The sequence below is a fragment of the Nicotiana tabacum genome, chromosome 8, assembly GCF_000715075.1.
Source record: "Nicotiana tabacum cultivar K326 chromosome 8, ASM71507v2, whole genome shotgun sequence".
Classification (NCBI taxonomy): Eukaryota; Viridiplantae; Streptophyta; class Magnoliopsida; order Solanales; family Solanaceae; genus Nicotiana; species Nicotiana tabacum.
The window spans coordinates 22,371,389-22,382,072 of NC_134087.1; the positions used below are offsets into that span (position 1 = coordinate 22,371,389).

A 10,684-nucleotide genomic window follows, 5' to 3' on the forward strand; every position below is an offset into this window, starting at 1 on the left:
TATAACAAATATTATTTCATAGCAAGCACCACTGAGAAAAATAAAAATAGATGATAAAATGATTGAAGAAAGCACAAATTAATTCGAATATTATATTATTAAAATAATAGATAAATATCAATTATAACTTTTAGTAGGATTACTTCCCGAAATGATGTATAACAAAAAAAATCGATTATCAAATTACTCGATAAATAAATATAATTATCACACAATTTCTCAATCAAACAAAAATAATATATCAAAAAATATCTTTAAAATAAGGTGGGTCGGGTCCTAACATATCGGGTCAACGAATTTGGTTGGGTCCGATTATTAATTATTTAAGAAAGACAAAATAGTGGTTCCGTTAAACTAAGGGCATGAATGAGCAAGTATTGGACGGATTGGGCATATTTGTGCCAAACTATTAACGACGGGCATATCTGTCCTAATTCGTATAGTTCACTGGCATATATGACCCTTTTCCGTAAATTTTATACAACTATATTTATAATTTTATATTTAGATATACAAAGAAGCGAAATCAATAAAGTTGTTACAGACAAATTTGACAATACGTTAATATGCTTGAGAGGTAATGAGTTCACATTTGATTCTGGTTTGAGAGAAAAATCATTGCGAGCTGTAAAATCAGAATATTGATATCTGTCATATCTTAATAGGAATAATAGTCATTTGCCTTTTGGATTGAACTTTTAGTGTTGATCAAGCTTGAAAGTTGAATCTAGTAAGTGATACTAATAACTTTTCGGGTGAAAAGTTAAATCATTATTTCACTTTTGGCTTCACATGCTCCCCCATTTGACGGTGCCTCCTCTTTAACTGGAACCATTGTCACTTTATTTGTAAAAGCCTAACTTTATATCCAGATTATCGCTGGACAAACATACTAGCATGAAACAAAAATCTGTAAAACCAAAAAAAGCAAATTTATCGTTATGTATACTCATTACACACATCCAAGATTATAGGCCATCAGAAATCTAAGATAACATTGCCAAATGTTAAGTAGATTTCATCGAACAGTAAATCTTTCAACAGTAGCATGTATTATCAAGAGATCATTTGGAAAGCTACCTTAGAATTGGATTAATTGTAATTACAAAAATCAGTGTCAAACTCAACGACTGGTGTAAAAACACTTGCATCCCATCGTCCGTGGAACTGCAAAATTTGGCTCCGAAGACTAGAGTTCACATTTAAACTTCACCTTTCACACCATGCAAAAATATCATTCTGATACTCAATACAGGCAAACTCGTTCTCAGTCCAAAAATGATGGAAGAGAGATTTTTTCTCCTCAAAAAGATACAAAAACTTGACATAAATGAATGGTGAAAATACATTTTGTATAACTTTTCAATTCAATGATAAATTGCTCCTTTCTTGCTGCACATAATGAACAATGGTGATATTTTATCCCCGAAACCAGTCGATTCAAGTGCCATTCACCATAAATGTCTTTGGCACTGACATCAATTTACAGCGACATATTATACATTACAGTTTAACATCACTGCTACGAAGGCCTCTTTCATCGGCCCAATAATGCCACGTGATGGGGAGACAAGATAATAATGCACAGGGCACCACGAGCATGCTTTGAAACAGTTCCTACCTCTTCTATCAAAAATTCAAAGGTAGCTCAAAGCTAATGAATGAGTGCAGCATCTAGAAAAGCTCCTCTGAGTTGAATTTGTTCCATGCTTCCTATTGAAAGGTATAGAACCTTAATAAATATCTTAAGAGAGGTAAAAATGAATGTACTAAAAACAGTAATCTGGCACTAAGTTGGTGCCAGGATGTAACATAATTTGGAACTTTTCTGTACAAAAACAAAAAAGAAAAGACCCATATGTACAAACGACCTATTGCTGCAGAGAATTTACAAAGTCAAGCATTGAGATCTCAAGGGACTTGAGAGTAACAGAAATAACAAGCAGTGACAAGGAGAGGACCTTTCAATTATGATTTTAAAAAGGCAAAAGGAAAAACCCCAAAAAATGAAACTTGCCATCAGCCTGCATAAGAACCCTTTCCTATAAAAACCAAAAGACATCTGTTTTTAACAGGCTTCATAAGTTCAGAACCCTTGACCCACTACTGAAAAGCAGCATACCAGGGAAGAAAAAGTGCGGTTGTTTGGAATAAGGAGTCAATGGATCTACCCCGACAAATAACCACGGACTAATTGGTTATTAACATATCGTGATAAAGGAGTAAAACCTCTGATTAACAAGAAATGTGGAGGAGATGTTAATGAAAAACCAAATTCGTGTTGCATTGATGAAACAATGTGTTGACCAGTGATAAAATACCTTGAGCATGTCAAACACCTTCTCCGCAATATATTTCTGTTGAAGGGTGGCGCCTTTCTGCTGCACCTTATCGGGATGGATACACAATGTCGCTTTTCTATATACCTTCTTCACAGAAGCACCAGTAATCAAATCCGTCAAAGAAACCGGCTGCCAACCGCATTCAGGCCAAAGCACCTAAGCAATAAACACAAGTCAATTTGATATCTTCATCAAGGCCATTCTATTAGAAGCACAGACAATCATATTTGTCAGCAATTATAGGCTTTTCCATTCATACATAGCTAATTTATGAATGTCAATCAGAAAAATCATGATTTTCCATAGATCCAATGTATTTTGGTCTCTGTAGATGTTCCATATATTTGTATATTTTTTGGTGAATTTCTATAGTTGAACGTAAAATTCGTTATCTGATATGAAGGCTTTGTTTTTGTCTGTGGTGTTTTTCTTTAACACCAGTGTTTTTCTTCTAGCTATCCGCACCGGACAGGTAGAAGTCAACAATCCCCACCCAAAAAACAAAACGTGACAGTGATTAGCAAGTAAATACATAGACGGAAAAATATATCGAATGTGTGTATCAGTTATTCGGTAATTTTTTACTATAGAAAGAAACATGCCCTTGGATTTCTCCTTTCTCTTGTTAACTAGGTGATGTGTTAAGTGGAGTGAGCAGTTCAGGTGTGCAACTGATCTCCTAAAATACATGGACATAAGACGGAATGTACATATTGCAGAGTTGATAGCAGTGCACGCAGATTTCCTTCTTTCCCAGCAGCCCACCGCTTGATTTCAAAATCTAGGGTCTCACCGATTCTCTGTACAGAAAAAGTAAGCAATTATAACCGGTGATAAAATAATAAAATTCACAGCAAAGACATATCATAGAAGTCGGAGCAGAAAGATGAAGGATGAAAGGCACACAAATGCCAATAGAGAAAAATAAGAAGCAAGCTCATCCCAGAAATATGGATGCACCCAAGCTCTGCCAGCACATAGTTTAGTAAGGAATACTCAACGCATTTAGATATACACTGAATAGCCAAATGTGTATAAATAAAAGGACTTGAGGAGTATTTTTCTTAGTTTAACTTGATTCATTCAGCAATAAAAAGAAGAAAGTGATCCTACTGATATAGGACATAGCTAGCTCAAATTGCATATTTAAGCAAGATCCAAAAATTTAGGCAGCATTTGAAGGAAGAAAACCTTTCCAATCAAAGTTCTAAATTATGATTTACAAATGATGGGGCGTCTAAACAAGCACCGCAACAAAATGATTGTTTTTTACTCTGTAATGCAATCCAGGCATGTAGCAGTGCGCATAGAAAACAAAGAATTGTGCGGTTCTATTCAGCTATTACAAAATAGTTGCACACCACTCAAATTTTACAGAGGTCAGCCTAAACATCCTTAGACAAACAATTTACTTATTTGGAACAATACGGTCAAGGGACCTTGTTTAACCATAGACATCAACATAACTTGTATATGCCATTATCTGCGAAGATTTTAAGCATCATCTGTAACAGGATATGAAATACAGGTTTAGTCCCTATCCCTTGATCGAACTTTAGAAAGTGAAATTTTCTATTGCATGACGAACAAGGAACATATTCATTAATTATAAAAAATCGCCAGATTCAAATTTGTGATTCAAGTGTCTCAATTAAAATGATAAAGAGAGGCAGGTGTAGCAGTATACTCTCAAACGAGGGGAGAAAGAAAAAAGTTACGGCCAACAGCATCTACCATCGGTCATCATTATATGCGAAATTGAGGGAGTGTAGTAACACAAGTACTTTTGCATGTTATTTATTAAAACAGTACTCACATGTCTTTCTTCCTGCTCCCTCTGAACTTGAAGGTCACGCTGATTCTTTTCCGCCAAAGCTTTGGCCTGAGCAAATATATATCATAAATTATATACAAAGCCAAACTATGCCATACATGCTCAAAGGCTGGCTGTAAATAGAAATTTGCCCCGACTGTTGAAACATGAAGAGAAAAGACACGTGTTAGGGGGCATACCGCACGCTCCTGAGTTCGTTGATGGCGTTCTAGTCTAGCTCTTCTTCTTTCTTCTGTTTCCCCTTCAACATCTTGGAAATCTCCAGATGATGTGGCAGCTGGTTAAGAAAAATATTCAGTAATCACAAATCGATAAGCCAGAGTTAAAATCGACAACGGGACACGCAGTGCATATGCCATTAGTTTGTCAATAAGCATATAATTGCCTAAATGACTTCTTAAAGTTTAAATACAACATAATAACAAATGGTAAGAAATTGAGGAAGGATTTTTTTTTAAAAAGCATCTTGTGTACAATTGAGGGAGTTAGGGAGTTATTCAAGAAAAAAAACTGCTACTAGCTGATGAGTTGAATTAGGTTGTAATTAAGTAAGATAAATTCAAATGAGGATAAAAATTGGAGAAAGTAAATAGATGTCAGGTAGTTACTCCAGCCTGCGAGACTTTATTAGTAGTACAGACTAGCCCCCATGAATTTTGCCAGTGAAGCCACAAAAAAGTAAGTACCTCCAAAAATTGAAGAGAGATCATCAACAATACTCGTAGTTGATGAAGATGCCTTTGTCCTGTTGGAGGAGGTTGTAGTAGATGAGAATGTTGCCTTTGGCCCTTCCGGACCTGCCTTGTTCTGGAACTGTGAAGCAAATGAAGTCTCCTAAAATGGCAGGTGAAGAAAGAAGTGGTTACCAAAATGAGAAACAAAATATTGAGCGCTGCAAAAGGCTTAACTAGATATCTTGTGTTGTTTAGTTTACACTTACAGAAGAACTTGTTCTTGTCTTTGGTGCACTGTTGGCTCTAGAACCCATATTAAAAAAGGATTCAAGATCATCGTCATTCTTTTGCTGGTTCATCCTTGCAGCAGCAGCAGCCCTTTCTCGAGCCTCTGCAGCTGCCCTTTCCCGAGCCTCTGCAGCAGCCCTTTCTACAGCAGCTCGTTCTGCTCGACGTCTTGCCTCAGCCTCAACTTTTGCAGCTGAAGCTTTTTCACGTGCTTCTTTTTCCCTTGCTTCAGCAGCTGCCTTTTGTGCTCTGTCTCTAGCTTCTGCTGCAGCTCTTTCACGTGCTTCTGCTTGTGCTCGCTGAACCGCAGCCCTTTCAGCCCGTTCTCGAGCTTCAGCTGCAGCCTTCTCCACAGCAGCTCTTTCGGTTTTCAAACGAGCATCAGCAGAAGCTCTTTCTCTAGCTTCTGCTGCTGCTCTTTCACGTGCTTCCCTAGTAGCCCTTTCTACAGCTTGCCTACCCCTATCTCTTTCCATCTCCCTGGCTCTCTCCCTCTCCCTCTCCCTCTCCAGTTTCTGCTGTGCTCTCTCTTCCTCTTCTTTTTCCCTCTGTTGATGTTCACGTTCTAACCTCTCCTTGTTTTCTCTCAGTTCTTTTTCTTCCATCTCATGCACGGCTTGTTCTTCCCTGTCCAGGTTTACGGCCTCCATACTCTTAGCTGCCTTTGCATATTCTCTTTCTCGAACTTCCTTAGCATGTCTAAATTTGGCCTGAGCTCTATCCATAGCCTCCTTCATCGCAGCTGCAGATGCAGCAGCTACTGAGTTTGCACTCACATCTTCACCAGAATGAATATCTGCACCTTCATCCACACTATGGGGAGACCTACCCATGGCAAATTCATCAAGTTCATCCAACGGTGAAATTGGAGCGCTCTTGGCTGCAGGACGAGCAAGTTTAGGACTTTCAGAGTGTTGATTGTAACTTGGAGAAGACGAATATCTGTCACCCTTCTTTCTTGCATTTGAATCTGACTTTATATTTCGCCGTGGAATTGGAGGTGGCGGTCGTGATGGAGGTGGAGCTCTTGTAGGTTGTGTAAAAAGAGGAATCTCTGATACAGAAAGCCATACATCATCAGAAGGTTCCTCTGATCTTGGGGATGTATCTGATTCAAAGTTTCTTTCATGAATATTGCTACTTGCATATGGAGGGGAAGCAGCTTGACCAAAAGATCTCCGAGGATCAGCTGAAGGCATGTCAAAAAGAGGAGAGTCCTGAAAACTATCCCCAGGCACCTTTTTCTGTGAGCGGCTACCAGAAGATCTAGAAGATGATTTGCCAATGTTTTCTCTAGAAGTAGAGGTTTGTGTGTCGCTCCTTCCCGATCCTGCACTTTGAGGGCTCCCTTCCGTCCCTCTATTATTCCTAGCAGGGTAGAACGGAGGGACAGACTTACTAAAACCATTCAATGGATCTAAATCATCAAGTCCTCCTCCACTAACCGATGAAGCTTCAGATTTTGCATTTCCAGATTTACCAAGCTGATGACCAATCTCTTCAAGTGGATCCATGAACTCCCCTGGGGAAGACGAAGCCGCCATTGAAGTTGACCCTAAGCCTGCAAAAGGGTCATCCATCACACTAGAACTTTGATTTGGATTTCCAGCGGGTTTGGAGTATTGACTAGACTCTGTAAATGACCTGTACAAAACAACATTTCCCTCATTAGACAATCAATTTCAGGACAACAAAGATAAGCTAACAATTTCACAGTATATTCAGTACATTAATTTATTTGAATCCACATCACTAATTACCAACTGATATGCCAAGGAAAAATGTACCCACATGTCAAACACAGTCTAATGATGCAATCCCGTTGAGACACCCCTGTTCGATCTTTTCTTCTTCTTTTAGTATTTACTAGTTTTTGGATATGTGCGTTGCACGTGTAATCCATCTCAATCAATACTAATTTTACAAACCGGCATAAATATGAGTTTTATAATGTTTAGCACAAAATTTAAAGGGAAAAAACAGATGTATGAAACAATCATTAGAAATAACCTGTAAAACAACTATATTTAATTGGATAGATACACCATATAAACTTTATTACTGTTATGATACTACATTGTCTAAAAGTCAAGTCCAGTAAAAGAGGAGCGGGTGGTGCAAGTACTGTTCCCTAACCAAAGTTTACAGAAACAATATAGCTATCGACATATGTTTAAGATCCAAGAAGAGGAGCAACTACAGAATCAGTAAAACACTCATAGTAGTGAATTTTGAATTTAAATAATCAGATAACAAGCCGGGAGGAAGAATGGAGTATAGCATTACCTCTAGAGTACAACCCGGAGCCTTCTATAAATGACTTTACCGGATTTGACACTTGCACATGGCAATGTATTTTGCAAATGGTGGAAAGGTAGGTCTAAAAGAACAATATTTTTAAGGAGAGAAGAATAATCCAAACAAGAATTTTCCAATTGACAAAAGTTTAACTATCAAAAGAAGAATTACTCAATGGATTTCATGTCTACTTTTTTCAAGGGATGTTTGGGCATCATTTAATAACAAATAAAGGATGAGAAAACTGCTTAAGCTGACTCATGGTTTTATGCAATAATACTGATGAAAGCGAAAGCTTTGCAAAAGACTTACATTACAACTAAAAAAAAAATCCTTCAACTCCCACGAAACAAACTCCAAGACATTAAATAGAGATACTAAAAGAAAAAAGTAACTCATTGACATTGAATACACTGTAATAAGTGTTGATAGATGCATGAAACTTCACGTTCTCATCAAGCCGATTGATCGTAAGCTACTAAGCTATGTATTGGTCTAATAGTATTTAATGAAATGTAAGTTTACTTTTTGTTATAAAAATATCATAAAAGTAGTGTTAGATTGAAGGGTAAAAAGGTCGTTCAGTTTTATATGGATATTTCGGTCTTTTAACTTTACAGTTTTGGCTTCCCACTTATAATATAGTATGATATGATGATTTACTTTAAATCCAATCTAATATTCTCTAGTCACTCTGATAATCTAGAAGGAAATTTGTGAGTAGTGAAAGGTTCAATGGAGAAATGAACTGATTTCATTTTACTATAAAACACGCAAACTACCAGGTACTTAAATTTACCACAGCTTTGAATAAACTAACAGGAATTATATCTATTCCACTACAACAATTACATATTCTCTTCTCTTTTTTTTTTTGGTTGATGAAGACATATTCTGTGTGGCTGTGTGCTATCTGTTAGAGTTAATACACTGCTTTCCACCTAATTATAGAGTATTTTGCCTATCAGCAATATGGGAAGTAATTCCATATATTAACAACAATAAGAAATACGGAGTTTCAAAAAGCTAAAAGATACATTTCATATGGCTAACCAATTCGACGTGCAAGAGGGCACAGTTGTGACACGTTATCCCTTTCAAGCTGTATCAAAATAACCTAGACAGTAGTAATGTATGTCCCTCAATGAGAAGATGGCCTTCTGCAGTATCCAAACACTTTCCTGACCCCATTATCACATTAATGTTTGTATGGTCCTAAAAAAGTAAATGTTCTCTCTTCGCTAGATCATAACCCCCTTGCTCCCAACCACCAAGAGGAAATCAAAGAAAAAAAAGTCACACAAGCACATAGAAGAACAGTTTCAAATGCAAATCATGATAACTAAACTGCTTTATATACAGTCAGCGATTCAAGGTTGACTCGCAACAGAAGTTATTTCGGTGCCACTGAATTTCTTTTTTCTTTGATCATTTTCAATGTCACTGACCTTTGTTGAAAAGAGATAATACACCGGCTCTAATATAAGGGCATATATGTTTGCACTGTTACAGATAGTGAACTTTTTTTCTGACCCTGTGTATGCTTTAATCCAGAACGAATGTCATGCTAATACCATTTCAATAGCTCTAGAAATTCAACAACACATCTAGTATCCCTCAAGTTGGGATTAAGGCTTGGATATGAACGGTAGGAGTCATTTATTTTGTTCAAAGATTTGCATGCGAACTTCCAACCTTGACAAGTATTGGAATGTGGGGTCCAAATTTAACAAAATGAATATTCAGGACTCCTACAGCTGATTCCAGCTAGTTTGGATTGAAGCCTAGTTGTCTCTAACATCTTCAAGATCTTGCTCATTCATGCCAATCCACAGAACGGCTTACTCCAAGTTCAGACTCTAACATATCTAACCGAATTACCTAAACCAATTAAATATGATCTCCAGCCCAAATAAAATTTTACCCACAGGTGCTTGCAAATGTTTTTCTGCTCGTGCAATAAAACGATGGAAACTTACTCATACTGCCATTAGTTGCAAATGAGACACATCCAATCCAACTATGTCACACATTAATCACACACTAATTAGGATCAGTTCTAAGCCTTAATTTTGTATCCACTCCGGGCCATTACTTGATCTCACTAAAAAAAGCTTAAAGTATTTAATCTATTATGATTAGAGAACAAACTGGAGCTTTCAGAACTATGACAAAAGTACCTCTTATTAGTGGTGGAAGTGCTGCTACTCCCAAAACCAGCTAACAAATCATCAAACCCTCTGGCACTCGAGCTGCTCGTACTATTCTTCGGCTCTGTCACCTTCTTCTCATTCCCCTTCAAATTACCCAGCAGATCACCAAAGTGATCGTCTTTATGCTTTGGTTGCGGAGGCGAAGTCATTTTAGCAAAAACGTCGTCGTCAAATCCCACGGCGGATGCAGATTTTTCGGTTACCGATTTGCTCTTCAGTCCTGGCAATCCATCGAAAATATCCTCGTCGTACACTGGCTTGTCGTACACCGGCAACGACGACGTTTTGTTGTTGTTATTGTGGTTCTTGTTGCTATTCGAATCGGATTTGAAAATGGAATCGTAATTGAAATCGCTCATTGAAGAGTATTTACTGTTGTTATTACTAGATTTTGTGAAGACATCTTTGTATAATAGACTATCAGGATCATCGAACAATGGTGAAGAGTTTGATGATCGGACGGAAGAGGAGCGGCGATCTCCACCGTCGGATCTCATGGGAGCTGATTTTCCGGCGGGTTTGAACCCGAAGTCTCGAGCCAGCACATCGAGATCGTCCATTGCAGATATATTTTACGGTCAGTAACGAGTCCTTTCAGATCTGGACCGAATTGCCCTCGAAAACACTGCAATTGCTTCTGGTATGATCTGGAAATTCGGATAAAGCGGAAGGGCAATACGGGAAACTGAATTATGAAGCAGAAATGTGAATGATCAGAAATTACAAGAACATGAATATATCAATTAAAATATATGTACGTATAGGTAGAGAGAGAAAATTGGTGGATTAGGGTTTGAAGAGGGGAGGACTGAGTTTTGGTGACTGTTTCTCTCTCTTCTTTTTCTTAATCTCTCTTTCTTCTTCCTCCACCTCCGTCGTCCTTTCTTTTTCTTGTTTCTCGCCGGTATTTTATCTCAGTTGTAATTGTTTGGATTCATTTTCATGGAAGAACCTTACTTTTTTCGGGAAATCTCGATTCTTTTTTTTTTTTCACGCTAAATTTTGATTCTAGCCTAGGAGTCGAATTAGCGGGTC

The 10,684-nt window shown here is 37.6% G+C and overlaps 1 protein-coding gene across 1 annotated transcript; it reads right to left on the reverse strand.

Moving 5' to 3' along the window:
- Nucleotides 1–1,195: 1,195 nt before the first annotated feature.
- LOC107803294 (auxilin-related protein 1) lies at nucleotides 1,196–10,684 on the reverse strand. Its single transcript, XM_016626982.2, has 8 exons — nucleotides 9,617–10,684; nucleotides 5,117–6,782; nucleotides 4,863–5,010; nucleotides 4,356–4,453; nucleotides 4,159–4,224; nucleotides 3,053–3,142; nucleotides 2,322–2,498; nucleotides 1,196–1,713 (listed from the first exon to the last, which is right to left on the reverse strand). Exons 1-8 carry the CDS (start codon nucleotides 10,207–10,209, stop codon nucleotides 1,675–1,677), a joined length of 2,877 nt encoding a protein of 958 aa, XP_016482468.1. The 5' UTR covers nucleotides 10,210–10,684; the 3' UTR covers nucleotides 1,196–1,674.

Coding starts and splice junctions, on each gene's coding strand:
- LOC107803294 (XM_016626982.2), bottom strand. CDS start 10,209: ATGGACGATCTCGATGTGCTGGCTCGAGACTTCGGGTTCAAACCCGCC. Junction 4,454..4,862: donor TCTCTCTTCAATTTTTGGAG/GTACTTACTTTT, acceptor TTTCTTAACCAG/CTGCCACATCATCTGGAGAT. Junction 1,714..2,321: donor AGGTGTTTGACATGCTCAAG/GTATTTTATCAC, acceptor ACCTTTCAATAG/GAAGCATGGAACAAATTCAA.